The sequence below is a fragment of the Pan paniscus genome, chromosome 12, assembly GCF_029289425.2.
Source record: "Pan paniscus chromosome 12, NHGRI_mPanPan1-v2.0_pri, whole genome shotgun sequence".
NCBI lineage: Eukaryota > Metazoa > Chordata > Mammalia > Primates > Hominidae > Pan > Pan paniscus.
This window is the reverse complement of record NC_073261.2, coordinates 123,030,258-123,055,133: the sequence shown is the minus strand read 5'-3', so window position 1 is coordinate 123,055,133 and position 24,876 is coordinate 123,030,258. Positions and strand designations below refer to the sequence as shown.

Sequence of the window (24,876 nt, the reverse complement as noted above, 5' to 3'; positions counted from 1 at the left end):
CCGAAGAGTACTCCATCGTGTATATATGGCAATTCCTTTATCCCCTTGTCTGCTGATGGACACTTAGGTTGCTTCCAAGTCTTGGCTGTTGTGAACAGTGCTGCAGCACACACGGGTGTGCAGTGATCTCTGATAGACTGATTTCCTTTCTTTTCTTTGGAGTATATATCTAGGCATGGATTGCTGGGTTGTATGGTAGCTCTATTTTTTGTTTTTTGTAGAAACCTCAAACTGTTCTCCGTAGTGGTTGCGCTGATGTACATTCCCACCAACTGTGGACAAGGGGTGAGGGAAGTTAATTTCATGGTAACACCAAGCCTTTCCTTTTTGTCAGTTTCTGTTCTTATGATCATTCATTAGAAGGCAGATTCACTGAAGAATGTCGTTTTACCTAGTTTAAACTGGCTAGATTCTTTTCAAGGTTAGAATTTTGAACCCCACCTTGTCCCCTGAGTCATCGAGGTAGCCCAAGATAATGGTTAAGAGGAAACATCCTTTGTGTTGGCAGCAAGTTGTTCTCCAGTTTCTGTTAAGTAGTGTCCCTTGCAGGTGAGGAGAGGCTGCTTTCGTCCTCAGCAGGTAGAGACTGGGGAGTCAGACCAGCGGAAATCCTCACCTCCTGGGGTGGGCCGTGTGGGGAGTGTTAACTAGCAAGACGATCTAAATTCTCTACCCAGATCACAGCGGCTACAGCAGCTTTGCTTTCAGAGAAGAAAACACAAAAAAAAGTGCCCAAAAGTTAGAAAGCAAGCGGTAAAACCGGGAAGCGACACGTTGCACAAAACGTATTTGGTACGTTACAAAGGCCAGAAGCACAGTGCCCTGTAGGAATGAGACTGACATCTTCACAAAAGGTCATCATCAGTCTCATGTGACATTCTCCATGCTTTTTTTTTAAAGACAGGGTCTCACTCTGTCACCCAGCCTGGAGTGCAGTGGTGCAGTCCCTGGTCACTGCAGCCTTGACCTCCCAGGCTCAGGTGATCCTCCCACCTCAGCCTCCCAGGTAGCTGGAACCACAGGCACACACCACCATGCCCAGCTAATGTTTTGTATTTTTGTAGAGATGGGGTTTTGCCATGTTGCCCCAGCTGGTCTCTAACTCCTGGGCTCAAGTGACCCACCTGCCTCGGCCTCCCAAGGTGTTGGGATTACAGGCTTGAGCCACCGCTCAATCCCAGAAGTGTTGGGATTACAGGCTTGATGCTTGTCTTAAAAAACATATTCCCCATGTATGATGTCTGCAGATACTTCAAGAACATCATAAACACCACTTTCACCATCAGCTGGGAGCAGAGTCCCTCCCCATTCACTGTCGCCCCATGCCATAGGGACTTGGTGATGTTTACAGTGTGTCCCTGTGGGTGAACGGGATAAGGAAAAGATGGTGCACATACACCGTGGAATACTACGCAGCCATAAAAAAAGAACCAAATCATGTTGTTTGCAGCAACATGGATACAGCTGGAGGCCATTATCCTAAGTGAATTAACACAGAAACAGAAAACCAAATAGTGAATGTTTTCACATGTAAGCAGAAGCTAAACATTGGATTCACATGGACAAAAAATAGACCAGAGACTACCAGTGGGGGGAGGGTGGGATGGGAGGAAGGGCTGAAAAATGATCTGTTGGGTCCCATGCTGACTACCTGGGTGATGGCTTCAATCGTACCCCAACCTCAGCATCACCCAGTATACCCAGGTAACCTGCACACATACCTCCTGAATCTAAAATAAAGTTGCAATTTAAAATAAATAAAATATCAAATGTTTTAATATTTTTTAAAAGTATGTGTGAACATCCCTTGACAAATTGTTTTCATCCAGAGAAATTTGCTGTACTGAGAATATATTATAACAAAGTCTTAGACAAAAATTGGTTCCCATGATTTTGTCCTTCTCATTTGGAATGATTGCAGATCCTGGCCAATTTGGAGCAAGGCTTAGCAGAAGACGGCGGCATGAGCAGCGTGACTCAGGAGGGCAGACAAGGTGGGTCGGCCGGACTTTGCTGACTAGATGCTTCTCGGACATCACTGACAGACTGAGCCCAAAGCCTCTCGCTTCCTCTCCTTCTCCTTTCCTTTCCTTTCTGTAGTCAGCACTGCACGTGTCCATTCGTGCATTTGCAACTCACTCCTTTCTTGGGGAAGCCAAGCACATCACTGGGTGATGCTGTGGGTGCAACGTGCAGCCTCAGACCCGAACCCTGTGCCCGGGGAGAAGACACGCCTTCACCACAAAAGCACACGGCCCGGAACCTGCCACGCTGAGTGGTCTGAGTGGGCGCGAGGAAGGAGCCCAGCCCAGCCGAAGGGGCCCAGAGGGGCCTCTGCGTCAGGGAGAGAGGCCTCTGCGTCGGGGACAGAGGCTCCGGAGGGTGCTTCAGGAGGAGCTGGAGAGGAAGGCCCAGAGCCTGGGGCAGGCTGAGGGACCTGGGCAGTTTCCTGGAGCATTGGAAACCCCTTGGGGGACTGGGTGGGTTGACATGAGCTGATCTGCACAGTGAGGCCATGCCAGCTGCAGCTCGGGGAGTGCGTTAGCCAGGAGCAAGCTTCCGATCATGCTTGGAAACCTGGCCTGAGTGCTCCCTCCCAGGTAGCCCCACCCTAGCCTCACTCCCTCACTCCTTGGGGCAGCATCTCCCCACAGGCCTGGTGGCCTGGTCATCTCCTCCTTCCCACAGCTTCTGTCCTACTCGATGTGCAGCCCAAGTCAAGATCGGGTGGTCTCCGTTTCCGCAGGTGTGCTGGGGTTTCTGGGGAACTGCTGGCTGGTGTGAGCTGAACGTGTTTGAGGTGTGTATGTGTGTGGTGTGTGGATGTTGGGTGTGCATGCTGTGGCATGTGGTGTGGGTGTGGTGTGTGCATGTGTGTGCACTTGTGCACTCTCTTTTCAGTAATTTGGTTGCAGGTAGAGTAACAAGGTCTGAAGGAGAGATGGCACTGTCTGCTCATGGATGTCCCATTCAGCATTCTTGGCAGCCAGTCATTTTACCCCTGGTTGGGCTCCTGCTTTGGTGGGAATGAGCATGTAGTTATCAGAGAGCAGAAGGCTGTTCCTGGAAATCTAACAGAAGGTCACACCCATGAGCATTTATAAGGAGGGTAGGGGAGGATTTAGAGCAGGAAAGGAATCTGCAAAGATCATCAGAATAAATATGCAATTCATTGAGACAATCCGTATTTTACATCCATTAAGAGAAGATATTCAGAATTTCTTTTCACAAAAATAATGGTATAAGGGGAACATAAGCAGCTAATGTGTTTTTCATTGCTGAAAGGCAAAGTGAGTTAAGTTTTTAATTCTAGCAATTAAGTTTCTATGTGTTCTCCTGAAGCACACCGTAAATACACATCATTTCTAGGTGATTGTTATCTCACAGTAGACGCTTGGTGCCAGCGGTGGGTCAGCTTCAGCCTCCTAAATCACAGCCTCAGAGGCAGCCAGGGACACACGGCTCCCAGTGCCCAGCGATGAGGGAGGCCAGGAGCGCTCCCAGGGCCTGGTGCTGCCCAGGGTGGCATCTTGGCACTTTGCAGTTGGAAGTGTGGACTTTTCTTGGAGGAAGTAGACACAGCACAGGCACAAGGAGCGCTGGACAAGGGGTCAGATGGAAGCGTCCCTGGCCTCTGTGGACCTCAGCCTGCCTGTCAATAATATGTTCATTTCAGATTAGCTCAGTCCTCAACCTGCGCCTTCCTCCTGGTCATCCCAATGATAAACAGGCACCATTGGTCAGCCCACCCTCCCCCAGGGCAGCTCCCAGGGGACCTTTGCAGACCCCAAGAAGGCCACAAAGCCAGTTTGGAAACTACTAGAAGAGATGGGCCCTGAAGGTTTGAAATCAGTGGAGGGATGGCTGCTAACTAAATAATGTGCAGGGGAGAGCAGGGAGGGACGGGCCAGGCTCAGGGTCGCGGTCAGCCACCGTGTGGCAGCAGGTGCTAGGGAAGGAAGCCAGCTGCAGGGGAGTGCCGAGTCCCCAGCGGAATGTGCCAGCCACTTGAGTTCTGGACCACGGTGTAGCACTCCTTGGGGGAACCAGCGTCTGCACCAGCCCATGGCCGGGAGGCAGGGGAGGCCTCATGGCTGGGCATGGGTGGGGCCCTCCAGGTGGCCTCCCCTAGGTCAACTGCGAGAGGCTGGCGGCCACCCTGGCCAGTGGCCCTCCCGGCCTTGTCGAGCTGCAGGCAATGTCGTCATTTCTGTCAGCTTTTCTCCTTTTCTCAGAGTTCTGGCTTTGGAAACGGGGCCCCCGGTCGGACCATTTGGCCTTGTGTCTGGGCTGATGCTGAGCAGCCACCCTCCTGGTTCTCTGATGCCGAGGATCTCTTCCCAAAGCCACCTCTGGTCCCAATGCGAGTGCTGTATTTTCTGCCTCAGTGCAGCCTGCAGCATATTCAGCATTCCAGGCCGAAATCCAGTGGTGTTAACAAGAGGGATCTTTTAAAGTTAAATTAGAATTCACAGGACCCAATAATTGATGGCTAGAAAGAGCCTCGAATTTATTTGTGCACTCACAGGCTGCTCTTACCTTGTAGCCTCTGTCCGGCTGTGGAGGTCACGTCTGGGCCGGGTGATGTACTCCATGGCAAACTGTCTGCTCCTGATGAAGGTACGTGGGTGGCCAAGCAGGGCTGCCATGTGATCTGGAAGAGCGGGGTCAGTGGGAGCCGCGAGGGAGCCGCTGGTATAATAGATGCTGGCAGGGACCGGCCGTGCAGAGAAGCCAGCTAAGTACTGGCTTAACAGGGAGCCCAGTGACACATTATGGGGCTATATTTACTTTCATTTCTACTGCAAGAAATTTCAACAGAATGTAGAATTTAGATGATCAGATTTCATTATTGAAATGTGGGTCTAAGTGATTTAATTAAAAGTATTGTTCATTTTCCCCCGTTTTTCTCTGAACTCCATCCCCAGAAGGTGTCCTTTGTTCTCCCTATCTTCGTGGAGGGTGTTTTTTTCACCTCATGGTTTTGATTTTATGATTGATGCTTACAACACCTGAAGACAGGCTTCCCCACAAGGCCTTCTTAGGACGTCACCTCAGAGCTCTCAGCCCGCAGGGAAACAGCTTAGAAATCAAGGAGCTGAACTGAGGCTGTCATCTGTTTTTCCGTGTCTCCTGGCTCTCGCCAGCCTGTGCAACGGTGTTTTTTTGGCTCCTCTCTTTGTTTGGAACGCACCCCACACCTGGCTCACCTCCCACACTGGGCATCGGGGTGCCCTGTGTGGAGCTAGTGGCCCCGCAGCCAGCTGTGCGTACTGAGAGCTACTGCAGGAATCGGCTAGCAGCAGTCGCTCTGGAGCAGTGCTCGTAACACCTCCTGGGCTGTTCTAAGACAGCGATCATGACTCCCACACCCATGCGGCTTTCATGTGGCCAAGGTCATTCCTGAGCTTGATTTTCAGCAAGGCAGAGCAGGCAATTTACCAGGCGGAGAACTGTGCTCACGGGCTCCGTCATGAACCCCGAAGTGGCAGCCCTGCTTTATGCACGGACCCTGCAGCATCCCCAGAGGTGACTGTGACCCCGGGCACTGCTCCGAGCAGGCTGGGTGCGGGTATATATTCACAGCCATCAGTGGCTCAGGCATTCCGTCAGGAAGACGTGCAGCCCGCACCCCGGCTTTAGCGCAGCCCCAGTGCCCGGCGCGGGGCCGCTGCCTTTGCGCTTCTGCGTCTACGTCAGGCTGGACGCGCAAGGAGACTCAGGGTATCCCGTTCGTCCTCGGTAGCAAGCGACCGTGACGCAGCCTCGCACTACTGCAAGCCTCAGCCTCCTCCTTAAAATAAGGGCATAGATCTGAGATCTCTGAAATCCCTCCCAGCTCTGACATTCACACAGCTCTCTCCTCTCCTTCAACACACCGGATAAAGGAAATTACAGTTTTCAAGTTCTGTGGTTTTGCTCAGAGCAGGTTTTTCTTCCGCTGCCACTCCTGAGATAGTCCCACTGAGGTCAGGTGGCCCGCACAGGTGCTTTGTTCTGGTCCTCACCCTCCTCCCACCCGCCCCCTTCCCTTCTCCAGCCCCCTCTGGCTTCTGCAGCAGGGCCTGCCCACCTCTGAGTGGGAGTGAAAACTAGGCCCTCCCGCTCCCCTGCCCTGGTGGCCTCTTCACCACCCAAGGCTTGGCCAGCAACCAGGTGACCCCGAAGCACCCGGCCTGACCCCTCTGCCTCCCAAAACAGGCCATTCTCCCTGTGCTGCCTGTGGCCAGCCCTGACACCGCCACCTGGCAGTCTGGGCGGTCCGCAGTAGGCCTCCACCCGCTGAGGGCGTTGTCAGCTTCACCTGAAAGTCACCAGCTTGCTGGAACATTCTTATGCAAAGACATGAAGAACCAATTATAAATTCACAGGACTGACGTTTCGCTAATCATGGGGCTAAAACTCCCCAGGGAGGAAAGTTCCCTGTTCCACTGGCGGGCTTTTATTTGCATTTTAAGACACATTAATAGAAAACGATGGAATGGGCTTTTCTTTGTGGCACTGTGGTAGTACCACCACCACCAGGCTCCGAATGTGAGTCTTCTTCCTGTATTGCTGGGACTCAGTACAGAACATATTATTGCATTTCAAAAATACTTTTACAATGGACGTGATTTAATTTGAAAGTTCAGCTTAAGCTTTCATTTTCATGAGTTAAAAAAAGGAGTAAAAATGTTGCAATTAAAGCCAAGCCAAGCGTATGCACTCTCTTGCCATCTAGTGAGCATACAGGGTATTGCAACAGTGTGTGATATCCTGTTAATTAAATTATGTGTATGGGCTATCCTGTTAATTAAATTATGTGTATGGGCTAACAATGAGTTATTTAATCAGCCATTTAATTATCTTGAATAACATTTTTATTACAGTGAAATAAATATCAATTTAACTTCTTAACAATGAAATGTATTCATATGTTTTAGCCCTGGATAAATCTGCATGATATGCTATAATGCACGGCGGCATGTATTATAAAGCATTGAAAATGTCACTATCTTCACTTTTTAAATACTGCTTCCTCTCCTTAGGCCTCACTGTAGCCTTAGGGCACCTGCACTGGCAGACCATATGGATGCAGGTGCCTGCCACCTTAGGTGGCTTGGGCCCCCCCTCCCCCGGGTGCCCCTGGGAGGCCACTTCCCTCCTGGTGTCCCCACAACTCGCCAGTGTGCACATCAGAACCCGCCGTGGCTCCGCACGTGATGGAAAGGAGCACGCAGCTGCATCAGCTACCTTCCGTCTTGCCGAAATTAGACTGCAGAAGTCCTTGCTGGTTGCAGAATGGTTGTAAATCTAGTTTCACGGCCTGTAAACACATGTGGCTGCTGAAAAGAAATGGTGAAGATTGAGCTAAAATAGGCTTGTCCCTGGAAGTAAGTCATTCATGTCCTTTACAAAAGCCAAATCCATGGGATCTGGAGAGTAGGTTAAGCTCTCTTGAGGAGCTTCTTTTGGCCATTTTACCTGTGAAGGGCTGTGTTTCCTCTTCAGTATATAAAGTCATTAAGTAACCGTCAACCTAAGGAAACTTTGTAACACGATCCCAAATCCTCATCTGCTGTATTGACGATGGGCCCCCTGAAGTGCCCCAGAATTCTTCCCCCGACTGCAGCCCGGACACACAGACACGTGTCCTGTTCACACCTGAGGGACTGGCGAGCGCTACTGTCGCTGAGCTGGTGGGAGTGGCTGCCGGCGGGTGCAGGGGCCCCCAAGATCCCTTCTCTGCCGCCTGCCCCCGGCCTGGAATCCAGCTTCCTCTCACATGGCTCCCAGGCCTGTGCACGTGCTCTTTCGGAAGAGCCATGCCCAAAGTAACTTCCCATCAAGGAGCATGGCTTGGTTTCGTAAAAACCTGTCTTTTGTCATACTAGATTATCTTCAGAAACACTGACCTGTGGCCCTGAGCACTGAAAGAGTGGTTAGGGTGATGCGGCTGGTCACGGCATCGCCCACTAGCAGTGAGTGCTGCACCCCCACCACGCCCCCACCCTGCGCTCTCTGTGGTGGCCGCCTCAGCCTGGAGCGTCAGTGGCGTGAGTGGGGCACTGGAATGACCCAGTGACACTGCCGGGCTGATAACAAGAAAGTCAAAGCCTGCCTTTTGTTTACTTGAAACCAAAGGTGGGACATGTGTGGGATTAGAACAGACATTGCCTGGCATGATGGGTGCTTGGAAGCCTACTTCCTTCCCCAGAGAAGCCTAGGGGGGCAGCTGCTACTTTTCCCCGAGCTGGTGCAAGCTGGTGAGTGCAGCCTCTGTTGGAAAGCAGGGCTGCTCCCCTAAACTTCTCAGGTCAGGACCAGCCCAGGGTGTGCAGGCCCCACAGCTGCATCTGGGGTGCCATGTCCGTCCCAGCTGCAACCTCAGCCGCCCCGAGTGCCCCCATGCCAGGTCACAAAGCCCTCCCCTGTGTGAGGGAGCTCACACACACACTCACGTCCACACACACACATGCTCTCACACACGCTCACACTCATACACAATGCTCACACACACACGCTTACACACACATGCTCGCACTCGTACAACTAGACAGCAGAGACAGGCAGCAGGAAGGCGTGGGAAAGGAGACCGAGGCATGTGCTGTCTGGCTCGTCATGAGCATCAGGCCTTGAATAAAATTAGTTTTAATGAGCTGTACTCGAAGGTACTAGACTGGAGAGAGTCATTTTGGGTTTTTTTTGTTTTTTCCTTCCTACCAAACTGGAATTGTACTTGTCTGTCTTTCTTTGTAACATCCCAATTAGCAAGCCAGTAACTCCAGTCCCAGTTTGGAGGAAATGGAACATGTAGAAGAATAAAGAAATAAAAGTACCTTCTGGGATTATACGATGAATAAGAAGAAAAACACCATTGGTGGCCATAGTTACTGCTGACCGTGTGCTTATAGCTAAGTGCGAGAATGCAGGGGAGTATTTAGTGCAGGGCCTGCTGCACAGAGCTCGCTCAATAAATGTGGCGATCACTGTCATCCTGGAGAGAGCCCGGGTTTGTTGGGGACTTGAGACAAGCTACCACTGTGTCCCACGTGACTTTGGCGGGACCTTCCTGCACGGAGACCGTGTTGCTCACACCTGGAAAGGGTGACTGGGTCCACTCAGCGTCCAGCAAGTGCCTGTGATGGGCCGGCATGAGTGGGCAGATGGACAGTGAGACTGTGCTGCCAGGCCTTGTCCTTGAGGAGGGGCCATGGGCCAGACCACCACAGAGAGGGCAGAGCGATGAGGAATCCAGCAAAGGCCTTTGGCAGAAACCAGATGCCCTGAGCACGGCAGCTGGCACAGCACTCCTAAATGTTCCCCCGTAGCTGTCTCTAAAACGGGAAGGTCTCATGCGTGCCGCACGGAGCACACGACATTCACGCACTCTGCTCTGCAAGGCCGACCTCCATCGCCATACTCAGCCTCGGCAAACTTGTTTTGTGGTTTTTCTTTACATGTAAAGATTTGACCTTAGTTTCTAGCATAGAAAACGTTTAAGAGACACTTTAAAAATTTGGCTTATGTATTTGGAGGATGGAGATGAGACAGCGTTTGCCAACTCACATAATAACTTTGTCAGGAAAGAGAGTTAGGTGCAGTCCAAGTGAAATATGAATCGCTGTTTAGAAGATGGAAGCAGGAAACAGACCCTCAGGCCCAGCTAAACCCCGACAGCCCCTGGTGACAGGCAGGACCCCGCCGGTGCGTTGCGCACAGCTCAGAATCCCAGCCCGACTGCAGTCGGGAGAGCAGCCGCCCCCTCGCAGCCGAGCACCGCGTGCTGGTTTCCAGCTTCCCCGCCAGCTCCTGCGTCAGCGTGTCCTCTCTCTACACCACGTCTGTGTACACTTGTGCTCTTCTACACGTGTGAAGCCCACAGTGCTGTTCTCAGCTCTAATGTACGTTGGGTTTTTCTTCCCACAGGATTATGTGCTGGCCGTGGAGGCGTATCATTCGGTTATCAAGTATTACCCAGAGCAAGAGCCCCAGCTGCTCAGCGGCATCGGCCGGATTTCCCTGCAGGTACCTGTGCACCGTCAGACATGAGCCAGAAAGGCCTTATGATAGTTCTTTGCTCAGATGGGCGAGTGTTTGCTTTTCATCATTTTAATATAAGAAAGACTGCAGAAAATATTCCAATTCAAATGTGTGTGACCATGAAAAGGGTGGCTTCTTTCCAGGAGTTCTGGTTTGACTGTGGGAGGCCCTGCTGGCTTTTGTGCCTGTTGCTAAATGTGAACCCACAGAAAGTGTCATCGCAGCCGCACTGAAACGAGTTACTCTAGACACTGTCCTGCTGCAGTTACAAAAGCACTGACTAAACCGTGAGGAATCTCAGTTCAGCTTAGCCCATAATAGTCACTCGCTGATATTTTGCCTGAAATAACCCTTGAATCATGTTTGCTGGACAGACAAAGTCCAGACTGAACAGTGGTCTCAGTAATGCACAAAGCTCGGCAGGACCCCCTTTGCTAAGAATGTCCTTGAAGCTGGAATGCATTTTCCTGGAATATTTGGTGACAGGGAGGTCACAGGGAGTGATGAGTCCCGCCCACATCCCTGTCAATCCCACCCTTGCAGGCCGAGCACAGGGCAGCTTCTGCCCCTCTCACCCTCAGTCTTAGGTCACGTCCCAAACCTGGGCCAGGGAAAGGAGGCACGAGCAAGGGACGGCTGAGCGGGGAGAAGCAGCACAGACCTTCCACAGGCACCCACTTACGGTGAGCCAGGCCCTGCGCTGAGCATTTCACCTCACAGTGTGACTGGCTTGTTTTACAGATCAGCAAACTGAGGTCTCCTGGTTAAGTGAGATCCAGCTACAGGAGGCCACATAGATAATGGGGAAGCTAGAATTTGAACAGGGCCTCTGTGAACTCAGGGCCTGCACTCTCAGCTAACAGCTGGTCCTCTCCTCCTCCACACAGTTGCTCACACATGCACTGACACAGGTAGGCACACGTGCACACACCATCTCCTGCACGCCGCCTGCTTGTGGAAGTCCACATGGGACACCAGATAGTGTTGGAGGACATCCCTGTCCATGGGCCCCTGTGGTGGGGCACAGCAGATGACTGTCACTGAATAACCCGGGGCAGGCACAGATGCGTGACGCGTAAGCTGCCACCATGGGCATCGGCTCCTGCCTGCACTGGGATGCTTGCAGCAACCCTCGTTGCCTGTGTGAGAAAGCTTCATGTGGCCAGGATCTCCGTGTGGCCAGGGTGTCTCATGTGTAACATTATCCCCTGGTTATCATAGTAAAATAGTACCCTGGGCCCGCTCAGATTCCTCACTACCCTGGAGACAATCTCGGAAATTTTATTTCAGAGTCATATTTTGCACAATTTGAGAAGTAGATGCTGAATTGCTTTTGCATCTGGAAGTGCTTCTCCTTCCAGGGGGAGCCACTGGCTTGACCACAGCGAGGGCTCTGGCAATGAGGCTGGAGTCTCAGGAGGGAGGCTTAGCTTCCACAGTGTGATTTAAGCCCCATCTGGCACACAGAATGTGCTAACCGGGCTGCAAGAGAAGCCCTCGGTGTTTGCTGTTCTGAGGACACAGGGAGGTGATAGCGGCGCTGTGGGCAAGAGCTTTTGCCAAAGGAGAATGGAGAAAAAGACGGAAGCACCCAGGCCGACTGGACTCACCGACGCCCCACACAAGTGCCTTGATCTGCATCTCTTGCAAATTATTTATCAGGCCTCGCTCACGGGTATTTTTACTGTTGCTGAAGAGCAAAGTCTCTGAATTCTGTTTTTCTAAAGGAAATGGAGATTGCAATACCTAGCTATTTGGGATATCTCTGAAGACGTTGTGCCGTGGCTGCTACAGAACTTCTCAGACAGCCTCGCGCAGCTGACGACTGCATTGCCATCTGCACATACAGAAAACCCGGCCCCAGTAAGTTCCGGCGTGGACAGGTCAGTGTGTTGTCTGAAGATGCTGGATCTCGGAAGAAGGATGAAGCAGGCAGGTTTTGCCCTTGAAGAACACAGGCATTTGTGGGAGTCAAGGCCCGAGAGCACCGTTGTGATCAGCAAGAACGACCACATATCAGCCCAGTGGATGCCCGAGCACACAGCAGACCCCCACCCAGTTCTGAAACCCTCCTGGGTGCACCTGGACCCGCCCTCTCCAGACCTCTTCTGTGCTGGGACCTCTCCTCATCTCCGCTGGGTTCAGCAGAGGGTTGCAGGGGCGGGACCCTGTGTGTACACGTGGTGCTGAGCTGCCAGAGATCTCAGCACGTCCCTCGTCCCCCGTCGTGCGCGTAGCTGCCATTAGCCTTCCGGGAGTACACTCCACCCTGCCGTTTCTGGTCAGAGGTCCTGCTAGGGCCTTGTGGCCTGTCAGGTGAGCCTACACTTAAAGCTCACATTCAGAGCCCTAGCTAACCTTTTCCAGCCCAGTGTTCTTCGCCTCATGTCCTTAGTCCCATCAGACAGTTGATTTGCTGTTGCCCAGATGGGACCACACTTGCTGCTTTGACCTCTCGTGGGCTGTTCCTGGTGCTCAGAACTCCCTTCTCTTTCTGCTTGTGCAAACCCTGCCCATTCTTGAGGGCTCACTGGAAGGACTTCTGTAAAGTCACCCCAGCCCTCTCAGCAAGCTCTCCCTTCCCTCTTCCCCAAGACATCTACGGGGGATAAAAGCACAGGGCTCAGGAGCTGGGGTTTGGAACAAGACAGACCCCGACCCTGGCCCAGCTGCTCAGGCTGGCGTGGCTCTGAGCAGTTTATCTCACCTTCACGGTGTCAGTCCCCCCACCACAACCGCCTGCCGTGAGCAGTCATCGTCGTGTGTAGATGATAAAGTTTATCCATGTGAAATCCTCTGTGTCCTGCCTGGGACATGCCAGGAGCGCTGTAAGCGTAACTTGCTGTCTTTCCTATGTCTTGAGGATGGGGTGTGTTTGTTCCATTCCTCACAGATCCAAGTGTAAGGGCGGCATTCCCAGGTCTCAGCAAAAGTACGTGTGCTCAGAATTGCCCTTGGTAGCCCCACTCCCACGGCGGGGCAGCCACCCCATAGAGTGACTCCAGTGCACACGTGGGCACGAGGCCCTCCAGGATGGGCTGTAGGAAGGGGCAAAAGCAGTGTCCCCACGCACGTGTCCGGACACTCACACCCCACGCACCAGCCTCAGAGCTCCTGCCGGCGCACCCTGCTCACCCCCAATGCTGCATCTCAGCACGGGATGGAGGACGCCACACGGAGTCAGATTGCAGTCGATGAGAGGTCAGTGGTGCAGGACAAGATGGGGTTGAACAGGGACTCGTCCAGCAGAAACGCCTGAACTAAATGTAGACAGAATTGACTGCGCTCTGTTTTAAGGAGAAAGAACTCAAATGGGATGAACACGTAAAAGCCAGCAGAGAGCTCTGTTCCGAAGGGACGTAGCGCTCAATGCGTACTTTAAACTCAGAGTGTTCAGCCACGGTTAGATTCTTGGAGGAACAGCCCTCAGAGAAGTCACTTTCAAGAAAGCACATGTGTTTTCCAGCTCTTGCAGTGTTCTTCTCCCTGAAGCACCTCGTCAGTACCTGTATCTTAATTATACGGTCTCTAAACTGGCTGTGTGTGAGCCATTCTGAAATGAGTTGGTGCCACTGTACGGAAGCAAAGAAGTATCATATACACCGTCAGCACCTGTGTGCTGTGCTGTCAGAGGGGTAAATTTCATAAGAAATACATATATTAGTAACTGTCCCTCAAATGGTAAAATAATACTGCAGGTGCTTAGAAAGTACGGGACGAGGTTTTGGTTGCAGTCAGTGGAATCCACAGTGGCTGCTATAAGCAGAAAAAGTTTATTCACGGACAGTAGTACAGGGAATCTTCATGAGGGCCCAGAGACAGGCCATTCTAGAGCCACAAAGCCAGGATGCCCTAGCACGTCACAGAGGCCCCTCCAGCAAGAACAGCACTGCCAGCTCTGCCTGGCATCTCAGAGTCTTGTCCCCACCCTGCAGACCCAGTTCCCCCACACGGCCTCCTGCTTCCGCTGCTTCCTCAGGCCATGTCACCTTACGTGCGTGCATCTCTCTGGGGGCCCAGGCCGCGGGGTTGCCCCTCCTGCAAGAGTAGGAATGTAGGCCTCCTGGTTCCTCCTTGAAAGGACCCCTGACAGGTAGGAAATGGACAGAATCGGGGAAGGCAGGGCCAGCAGCAGTCATGAGCATCCCTTACAAATCACATTGTAACATCTGAAGTCATGTAACACAAAGCTAAACACACGTGGAATAAGATTGATTTCGTTTCTCTGAGATTAGTTTCTACTCTTATGTGCATGGAGATACAAGGGAGGCTCGGCATTTTCTACAATCTTGAATGCTATCTCCAGACCAGGGAGGATTTGCGTTTCATCAGCATTGAAGGTGGGAGATGAGGTGGGCATCGCGTCGATGCTGAGTCTCGGGGAGAAAGCTAGGAAATGTCCCCGGCAGGTAGGGAAACGCTTGGCAAAGCACAAAGGCAGAGGGACCCACATAGCTGGGCCCATTCTGCTCACGCCCTGGCACTACTGCAAGAACTGTGGTTTTCCGGGTCAGCCCTAGCGAGGAGGGAGCACAAGCAGACCTTCTCTGCGGAGAAGGCAGATTTCCAGCTCCTAAGAACGCCCTGATCCACAAGGAAGCTGACGTGCCCCTCCCCAGGGACCCACGCCAAAAGGCCATTCTTCCAGGCCAGCATCCCAGGGCGCTGCTGTGCGTGGTTCGCAGCCCCGGCAAACGATGGCCTGCACTGTGTGCTGTCCCCCCTGTTCCTGCTGGACTCTCTGCACTGTGTCCTGATCACCCTCTCAGCTGATAGTGGGCACTGCAGTGTGAATCTTCCCATGGACAACAGACCAATCCTACCTCCACCAGTGCCGTCGCCAAATCAGTAACACAGAGCAACCTCAAACGTTTCTGAATGTTTAGGTCATCTAATACTTGGCAAAAGAGTGGGCTGAACAACTCCACCCTCAGCTTTCTCTTCTGTTTGTGTGTGTGTGTGTGTAGCAGAGTCTGAGAAAGATACATACAGCCACCTTTTCTGAGCTTGGGAAAATTTGAACAAGAGCACTGAAATGCAAACACTAATCAAAAAGGAAGTATTTTCCATTTTAATTCTAAAGAGTGGAAATAGAAAAAAATGATTTTACTAAAAATATGCAGACACCTTTGGGAAAACGTGCTATAAAGGAACCATGCTAACTCCAGAGATGACCCAGCCGGACAGAGGTGAAAGGGGTGGACGGACAGCAAGGTTCCAGATGATTCCACACAGTTGGGCTGAGAACACTGTCACCGCACCTCCTCTTTGTGTTTAAAATTTTGCATTGAATGTAGGTGCCTCTGAAATATGCGAGCTAAAAATAGGAAGCTCACTCACTCACCACACCAACAGTTGCCCGGTCACACGAGAAGATACACTGGCGAATACAAGGATGGCACAGATGCCCTCACTTTGTGTTAGGCCTCCGAGAAGCTGACTTTCAATTTTAATATTTCAAAACGTATTCTACTTTTGAATAGCAATCCTTATTCTTTCCAAGAAATTCATAGCATAATTCTGGGCACTGAGCAAAGGGTCACCTGTTCAGTTTGTGTGCTGTTCACATTCCAGCTGGGAACCCTGGCTCAAATTACAGAATTGTACTTGGGGTTTAATGCCTGCATATAAGGGAGGATCCATCTCCCACCTCGGCCTCGTCCCGCAGGGAGAACTATCATAGCCACGTTCCCTGCCAACTGTCAGCGCACCCGCCAGCCAGGTGACAGCCGTGTTTACAACTCACATGCCTGCTGTGATCATTTCCACAGTGCCTTCATCTTCATCACACAGAGCCTCCTTTAGAGCACCGGGGCCTCCACACAGCAAGGGGGCTGAGGGTTAGGAGGAGAGAGAATGGGGCCCAGTGGGAATTTCCAGTTCTGAAGGAAATCTGTGTTGTAAGCGAGATTGAAGACATTTGTATTCCAGAGGAGTTTCTCACATAATCTAAATTAAGGAGGGGCAGAAGCAACTGATCTTCAAACAGAAGAAGCATTATATTCATACTTCTTAAAATTACTTCACTCCAACTTAGATTCTACCTCCTCAGAATCTCTTGACTTGGGTCTGAGAGGGTCCTCACTGGGACTTGGGTCTGAGAGGATCCTCACTGGGACTGGGAAAGTAGCTGTGGTGCGCAGGTGCAAGTCCAGCAGCCAAGCACACACGAGGGGCCTGTGCTTGGCATTGGGGCAGCTGAGCGCAGGGTGGTTCTGCAGTGTCTGTGGCCAGTCCTAGGCCTCAGTGTCCTGGACCAAAGGTCAGAGCCCAAGGTCATCAGGCAGGAGAAAGCCTCAGCCACTGCAGGAGTGGTGGGAAGTTGGGATAAACCGGCCACGCCAGGCAGGACGAAGGGGGACGGGATGCAGGACCACTCACCGCTATGGCCGAGAGGACCTCAGCAAGGACCAAGGTCACCTCTGACCGAGTTCCCAGAGAGCAGGAACCCAGGGCAGGGTGGGGAGACGCTGAGGTGGAAGAAGGGAGGGAAGGGCCAGGGAGGCGCTGTGAAGCTGGGAAAGACTTGAGCACGTTTTACAGAGGGGCACAACCCCAGGCTCCAGGAGGGGTGCGGGCACCTTGACGGTCTCGACCAGGAGGGTGGTTTTACGCACACAGCCACGTACCAGAATCCCTCAGGTTGTACGGTCTGAAGACATGCAGGTTCCTGTACATCAGCCATAGCTCAACAGAGACCTTCAAATAGAAAAAGAAGAGACTGACTTCTGGCTGCCAGCCTGAGCCGTGGAGTGTGCTGGCTACAGTCAGGGAAAGAGTGGGGAGAGCGTCCCCCAGCCCCTCCCACCCTGTGAGGCCTCATCATGCTGATGTGACACCGAAGTGCAAGCAAAAAGAAAATGTAGGTAGATGGGATTTCACCAAAACTAAAAACTGTTGTGCTTTAAAGGACACCGTAAAGAAAAAGTAAAAAGACAACCTACGGCATGGGAGACATTGCTTGCAAATCCCGTATCTGATAAGAGACTTACATCCAGAATATATAAAGAACTCTTACAGCTGCTAAATTAAAAATGATTCATGGCACTAGCATGCAGCAGGGGAGAGACTGGACTCAACTCCGACTTCACGGAGGACAGGTGGGAACTGACAACCAGGGACCAGGGTCAGGGTCAGGGTCCATGGTTGGAAAATTACCCAGAGGAAGCATCAAGAAGGGGTTTCTGGCCAAGCAGACTTGATAGGATCGTTGCTGACAGCCGGCCAGGGTGGTAGGATCTCCGGGTGCTAAGACACCGAGGGCGGGGACTTTTCTTAAACTGACTTAGCAGGATTCTTGCTCACACTGGATTCTACAAGGACAGAGAAGGAAGGCAAGGTCAAGCTTGTCTGGTAGAGGAGGCTTCTGCACGGATGCAGCCTAATTTATGCATTGACAGCCTGCCTGGTTCCCAGCAGGCCCTCGGGTTCTGCAGAGAGAGCAGGTGAGGGGGGGTCAGGGGAAAGGAGAGGACCCCTGGGGCCTGCTCTGCTGTGCTCACGACGGGGCGGGAAGAGGAGCTGGTGAAGGAGAACTCAAGAAAAACATGGAAGAGAAGCTAGGGTACTCTGAAATAGATCGCATCTTTCTTTTATTTGTTTATGTACATTAGCCTGGGGGGATTTGCCCAGTTGGAATGGAACAGTTTTTCTGATAAGTTTTAAAATACAAGAATGTTTTACAACATAAAAATTTAGACTAAAGTTTTCCGTGTTGGTTTTTGGGTAGGGTTTTTCTGGTGGGTTTTTTTGTCTGTTTTTGAGACGAGGCCTCGCTCTGTCACCCACACTGGAGTGCAGAAGCGCACATGCAGCTCACTGCAGCCTTGACCTCCTGGGCTCAAGCAGTCCTCCCGCCTCAGCCTCCCAAGTAGCTGGGACTACAGGAATGCACCACCATGGCCAGCTAAGTTTTTTGTAGAGAGGGGGTCTTGCCATGTTGCCCAGGCTGGTCTCAAACTCCTGGCCTCAAGCAATCCTCCTGCCTCTGCCTCCCAAAGTGCTGGGATTACAGGCATGAGCCACTGGGCCCAGCTGAAATGAGTTTTCTGTATCAATTGCAGACCTGTGTTTCTGTGACTAAAGTTGATCAGTGGTAAATATGAAAAGAACTGGGTTTTCTAGCTGACGACAGATTTAAGATCATCTAGCAACCTATGTGGCTGTTAACATAGCTGTTCTGTCTTTGGATGGTTTAAAATCATCTGACTCCCGCACCACAGAGAAGAATCATTCTTGCCTCCCTCTCCAGTCAGCAGCTCACAGCCATGGACTGCAGGACACTCCGCCTTGAGAACACTTTAAAATGGCCATTGCCCATCTGTAATGGCTTCCGTGCCACCAAGGTGGTGAGGAATCCCAAAACTGTGACAGAGAAGCAGGTGAAGGAGCTGAGAACTGGAGCGCTCCCCCACCCCTCAGTGCCTGTATTAGTTGGGGCTCTCTAGAGGGACAGGACTCATAGAATAGATGAATCTATGAAGGGGAGTTTATTAGGAGAATTGACTCTCGATCACAAGGTGAGGTCCCACAATAGCTGAGGAGCAAGGAAGCCAGTCCAAGTCCCAGAACCTCAACAGTAGGGAAGCCGACAGTGCAGCCTTCAGCCTGTGGCCGAAGGCCTGAGAGCCCCTGGCAAATCACTGGTGTAAGTCCAAGAGTCCAACAGCTGAAGAACTCGGAGTCTGATGTTCAAGGGCAGGAAGCATCCAGCACGGGAGAAAGATGAGGCTGGGAGACTTGGCAAGTCTGCTCTTTCCAACTTCTGCCTGCTTTATTCTGGCTGTGAATGGCAGCTGATGAGATGGTGCCCACCCAGATTAAGGGCGGGTCAGCCTCCCCCAGCCCACTGACTCAAGTGTTCATCTCCTTTGGCAACACCCTCACAGACACACCCAGGATCAATACTTTGCATCCTTCAATCAAATTGACACTCAGTATTAACCTTGACAGCGCCCAAGGAGGGGAGGGCCAGACCCAGCGCACAGTTCCAGTTTCTGCCACGGAAACACTGACCATGTGTTGCTCTTCAGGTTGGAGCTCCAGGGCGGCGTTTCCCCGGGTTTCTGCGTTTATAAGTGATGTTAGTGTCTGGTTTGCGTGTGCACAGGTGACATCTCAAAAGGATATGGCGGCTGTTTTCTGTCTTCATGTAAGTCAGAAGCTTGCTTTCTCTCTCTCTGGAAAACTTGAGTAATGTGGAATGATCTATTCCCTGAAGGTTTGAGTATTCACCTAAGAATTGCCTTTGCTGAGCACGTGAGGTGTGCTGTGTGCTTTTCCTAATTTATCATTATGAATCTGCCTTAGTGTTGTGTGCCTGAGGATTTTTCTCTGTTTCTGGGAACCATTTTGGTAACAGAGTTTTCTAGAAAGCCACCTGTTTGGTCCCTGTTTTCTCGTGGATTCGCACAGAGTAAAAGACAGTGCTCTTACCATTATTTCCATTTCCTTGTTCTGCCTGTAGCTATTTCTACTTTTACATTTCTGTTTATGCTTCCTTTTTCTGGATTAGTTTATACACTGTTTTTTGTTTTTTTCTTTGTGAGACAGGATCTTGCTCTGTCTGCCAGGCTGGAGTGCAGTGGCGCAATTATGACTCAAGGCAGAACCCCTGGGCTCAAGAGATCCACCTGCCTTAGCCTCTCATGTAGCTGGGGACCACAGGTGCTGACGGCCACACCTGGTGCTGGCGGCCACACCTGGCTAATTTTCTTTTCTGTTTTAATAGAGACAAGGTCTCACTTTGTTGCCCGGTCTGGTCTTGAACTCCTGAAATTCAGCGATCCTCCCACCTCGGCCTCCCGAAGGGCTGAGATTACAGGTGTGAGCCACCATGCCCAGCCACTGTATTTCCTTTTTAATAGTGTCTTTTACTGATTTGTTTTCTACATATTCTGGAATTCTTTTAATTGCATTTTTATGTTTAATTTTTTCAGTTGCTCCTAACTTTTAGAAATCGGTAGGATTTTATATCCTAATTACATTTTAATAATTCTGAAAATGTCAACTTACTTTCTAATCATCAGGAAAATCGGTGGGTAGCAAAGAATATCCCAAGATTTCTCTGTTATCTTCCTCTGAGACATTGAGTAAAGTCCCATGCCAGCCTCAGGAGGCCTTGCAGTGTGGAGGATCAGCACATGGTCTGGGCGTTGGACAGCCTGGGTGTTGACCACACTGTTCTGTGTTAGCTGTGTGACCTCAGAAAATTGTCTCATCTTTCCAAGCCTGACGACTTCATCTAGAAAGCGAAGCTAGCGACAGCATCTGCATCCCAGGCTGTCGCGAGGGTCAGGCGAGCTGTGCTTGTAAGCGCGTGCCACGGCCGCCGGCACACGTTAATCTTGATCGGTCTTGATGATGGGCTGTAATCATCTTCAGTTCAGTATCTCACACGGTCCTGTTAGACAGGAGATGCAGGCGTTCGAGCTGAGGGCCGTGTCACGGAGCCCATGCTGCCTTTGGTTTCTTTTTAGTCCGCAAGTGGGAAGTCGATAGTAGTGGACTTCAAACCGCTTCGGACTGTGCAGACAGTGGGCAGTGATGGACAGATGCCATTCAGTGTGTGGTGTGTGTGCACGCCTGTGTTTTCTCTTGTTTCATTCTGTTTTTTCTTCCTCCTCGAATGGTATTTCTTTTGTGGGATAAGAGCAACAGTTGTGAAGGGCCTGAGATGTTATCCTGTTTCCAAGCTGTGGAGTTAGCTGCCACTTTCATGGATGCTGGCAAAAAATGTAAGATTCCTACGTTAGAGAGGAAGGATATTTATTACACAGCAACAGCAGTACAGCCAGAGTGGCATTCTGTCACCAGACACGGGGCCCTGATTCCTCAGGGTCTTCACCGAGGGCCTCATGATGCCTGCAGTGGGCTGTGTGGCTGGAGAGGAATCTGAACTTAGAACACCCAAATCCTTGCTACTGGGAGGCGAGCCTGCCTGCCCTTTGCCCCAGAGGGATGCAGTTTAGCTTACAAGGCTGTCCTCTAAACAGGCATCCTTGTGTAAATGCTTTGAACAAAGCCCTGTCACTGTCTGTGCTTGGAAGACATGCAGAAACATGACACCCATGGAGAACCATCTCCCCACCAGTCATTTGAGAAGGTAGCAGGCTTGTTTTAATGCTGGACAGATGCTTGGCGTGGACAGTCTAAGAGTTAACTAGGCTGCTCAGTGATGATAGTGATGGGTGCCCCAGCCCTCCTCATGGAGGTGAGCCGCGCACATTCAGCTTGTTTCTCATCGAGACAGAGGACAGCATGCTGTTAAGTTTCTGCTGCTGCCATGATAACAGAGCTCGCTGTCACATTCTGGCTCCCACAGGCTGTGCCCCGGACACAGAGCAACTCTGTCTTTACCCTCGTGAGCGCGGCTTGGGCCATAATAGGACTTTTCTTTCATTTGTATCTATTTCTTATTGTAAGCCTTAGATCATTTATTCCCTTCCTTACACTTCTGGAGGTGAAAGAAAACCCGAGTCTGCCTTTGTAGAACCAAGCTGTGGCCTCAGGAGTCAGGGCTGGGGCACTCAGCCTTCCACCCCCCAGGCCTCCTCCGCCACAGGCCTGCTGCATCTGGCTGCATTTCAGTAGGGCAGCCGGTGGGTTTCCTGACATGCGTGATAAGAGTGGGTTTGAGTTTGGGTTTGGTTTGGCTTGTTTTTTACAGTAGAATTCTATATTATTTGGTCAAAATATTACTTTGCAATTTGCAAATGTGGTGGCACCTACCATTTTACTAGCCACAAGTAACTCGTAAGTTGACTTAGGACCTGCTCATATTATACCAATATTTTAAGTATTTTATGTTTTATCTTATTAGTTATTCATTTTATTTTATCTAATGCTCTGCCAGAATTCATTCCAAAAGGTAAAAATTACTAAACTATAAGACTCTTAAATAAGGCCTGTATATTAGCAACTTAGTTTCTGACATATAGAACATTAACATTCCACTGTATCTTAAATGTCTTTTGCCTTTTTATTAAAAAATGATTAAATGGTTACTGAAGTTTTCCTCTGCCTGACATATAAATGTCTTCATATTCTAACATGATATTAGGGAACTAAATATATGAGTATAGACTTAATATTTGTCAACTAAACTGACTAAATTTTGTCAAAGCAGATTGGAGACATAAAAACAGCTGAAAAGTATTTTCAAGACGTTGAGAAAGTGACACAGAAATTAGATGGACTACAGGGTAAAATCATGGTTTTGATGAACAGGTAAATATTTTAAAACTAAATATATGTTTTCTCAAATTTCCCAGAGGCGTTCAAGCCCCACTTACTGAGTCGGAAAGCTCCCTAGAGAAGGCGCTTCTCCCGGTATCTCCTCTTGCCCTGTGTCTCTCAGAGCTGAGACCCAAGGAGTACACGGGTGTTTTCTTGAATTGCAGTGATGTTCTTTTAGTCACAGAAGCTGATTTTTAAGGAGCTATTTCCCCCTTGTTCTTCAGAGAAGCGCTTGTATTGCCCCCGTTTGCAGCGTATGTGTGCGTAAAGGTCACCATTGCTGGCGTAGCGGCCGTTCTGGATCCTGTGCTCTGGTGTTCTGTGTCTGGATCCTGTGCTCTGGTGTTCTGTGTCTGGATCCTGTGCCCTGGTGTTCTGTGTCTGGATCCTGTGCTCTGGTGTTCTGTGGTAGAACGCACAGCGTCGTGCGAGTGCACGTTCGTGAGGAGGAAACATGCCTTGGACAAAGCCTGCACCCAGGATCAGAAAGCGTAAATGAAGCAGGTGTCCGTTTTTAGCAGGAAGTCATTTAGGTGAAGTTACTGTATCTCAATTAATAAAAACTAGAGTGGCTTGGCCGGGTGCAGTGGCTCATGCCTGTAATCTCAGCACTTTGGGAGGCTGAGGCAGGTAGATCACTTGAGGTCAGGAGTTTAAGACCAGCCTGGCCAACATGGTGAAACCCCATCTCTACTAAAAATACAAAAAATTAGCCAGGCGTGGTGGCAGTCGCCTGTAATCCCAGCTACTTGGGAGGCTGAGGCAGGAGAGTTGCTTGAATCCAGGAGGCGGAGGTTGCAGTGAGCCGAGATCGTGCCACTGCACTACAGCCTGGGCAACGAGAGCAAAACTCCGTCTAAAAAATAAAAATAAATGAAAACTAGAGTGGCTTTAATGTGCGAGCCTGAATGCAAAACGCAGCTCACCGCCTCTACCTGGAGATCAGGAACCCCAGGCCACGCAGGGCCATACGCTGGGTCTCTGTGGGATCCAAAGCCCCTGTGGGTTGTGTTGGGGGACAGCAGCTCCTGGGCTTTCCCCGCTAACTGCCACCGTTGCTTGTGTTACAGCGCGTTCCTTCACCTCGGGCAGAATAACTTCGCAGAAGCCCACAGGTTCTTCACAGAGATCTTAAGGATGGATCCAACAAACGCAGTGGTAAGATCCCCAAGCTGCAGGATCCTCCGTCCTCTGCCTTTCACAGACGCTAGAAACATACACCCACACACGTCTCAGCAGGGGCCTGCGCTCTCTCTCTCCAGTCCACCAGCTCCAGGCAGTGGCCGTGGCCCTTAGGGGAAGTGACCCAACAGGGCCACCTAGGCTCTGCCCAGCAGCTCTGCACCACCCCCAGGCCCCTAACACGGCCCAGCACGCAGCCTGGAATGGGCGGGCGTCTGTCCTGGTTGTGTGGGCCGACCCTGGGCGTGTGCTCCTCCCTAGGCCAACAACAACGCTGCCGTGTGTCTGCTCTACCTGGGCAAGCTCAAGGACTCCCTGCGGCAGCTGGAGGCCATGGTCCAGCAGGACCCCAGGCACTACCTGCACGAGAGCGTGCTCTTCAACCTGACCACCATGTACGAGCTGGAGTCCTCGCGGAGCATGCAGAAGAAACAGGCCCTGCTGGAGGCTGTCGCCGGCAAGGAGGGGGACAGCTTTAACACGCAGTGCCTCAAGCTGGCCTAGCTGCCTCCAACACACTACGTCAGAAGGACCCAGGTCTTTGAAACTGTGTCATGAAGCTAATGTATTAATGTGACATGGAGGAACTCAATAAAACTCCTGCTTCACTGGTGTCTGCTGCGTGTCTTCTTGGTCCCAAGCCACGGCCCAGCCCAGGACTGCCCCACAGTTGGTCGGCGTTCAGCCACGCAGTCCCTGCAGCTGGGTCACTGTTCATGAACGCAAGGGGCAGGCGTGCTGGGAGGACATACGTCGTAGACACAGGAAATCTGGAGTCAGCCTCGGGGCCTCTGTTCTGGAGGCCAATCCTGCTTTGCTCGTTCCTTCTGGACATCCTCAGAGAAAAGCTGGGAGGTGTGGAGACCCTCTCACCATGCACCTGCACGTACAGGGGGATTTACAACAGGGAAGACAGATCGCCGCTCATGCTCCTCTTGCCCTCCCCACACACCCAAACTAAGTGCGTTGGTCTTACCCATCCGAGTCTCCTCCAGCCTGATGCCAGCCAAACGACCCCTGCCAGCCTGGTGGTGGAGGAGAGGCCATCACTGTTTCTCCCATAGTTTATACGTCCACGTGGACAGTGAGCTGAGTGGAACAGGAAGCACGACGCATAATGAAGCAAAGGAAGAGCGCGTAAAACGCAGGCAGGCAGGGGCTGGGGGCGGTTTTGAAGCCAGACACGTGTTTTCATGTGTTCTCTCATGCCTGAAAGGCCTTTTGCCTTCACGTTTACACAGTTATTCCTGCTTTTGAAGAACTTAAAGTACCTGAAAATGTCTTCACTTTACGAAAGAACTCTGACAAGCGTTCTCTAAATATCTAGCTTTGTGGGTAGTTTTAAATATAATTCATTTTACAGACTGTGATGTAAACATTTGCACAAAGCGAAGCCATATTTCTGTTAATTTTTCTAATAGAGTAGAAACATAC

The 24,876-nt window shown here is 51.1% G+C and overlaps 1 protein-coding gene across 12 annotated transcripts in view; it reads left to right on the top strand.

Moving 5' to 3' along the window:
- Positions 1-24,050, top strand: part of TRAPPC12 (trafficking protein particle complex subunit 12) — a 103,917-nt gene extending 79,867 nt beyond the window's left edge. For 6 of the 12 annotated variants that reach the window (XM_063594670.1, XM_063594671.1, XM_055108307.2 and 3 more), the window contains 6 exons: positions 1,922-1,994; positions 4,547-4,620; positions 9,910-10,008; positions 22,151-22,251; positions 23,331-23,418; positions 23,704-24,050. In XM_063594670.1, coding sequence (XP_063450740.1) covers positions 1,922-1,994; positions 4,547-4,620; positions 9,910-10,008; positions 22,151-22,251; positions 23,331-23,418; positions 23,704-23,946 — 678 coding nt within the window. In that variant the 3' untranslated portion in view covers positions 23,947-24,050. Of the gene's footprint in view, positions 1-1,921; positions 1,995-2,100; positions 2,701-4,546; positions 4,621-9,909; positions 10,009-22,147; positions 22,252-23,330; positions 23,419-23,703 lie in introns of those variants that run through there. The other 6 variants (XM_034952525.4, XM_034952527.4, XM_063594668.1 and 3 more) reach the window with 3 other exon arrangements.
- The last annotated feature ends 826 nt before the right edge of the window (positions 24,051-24,876 follow it).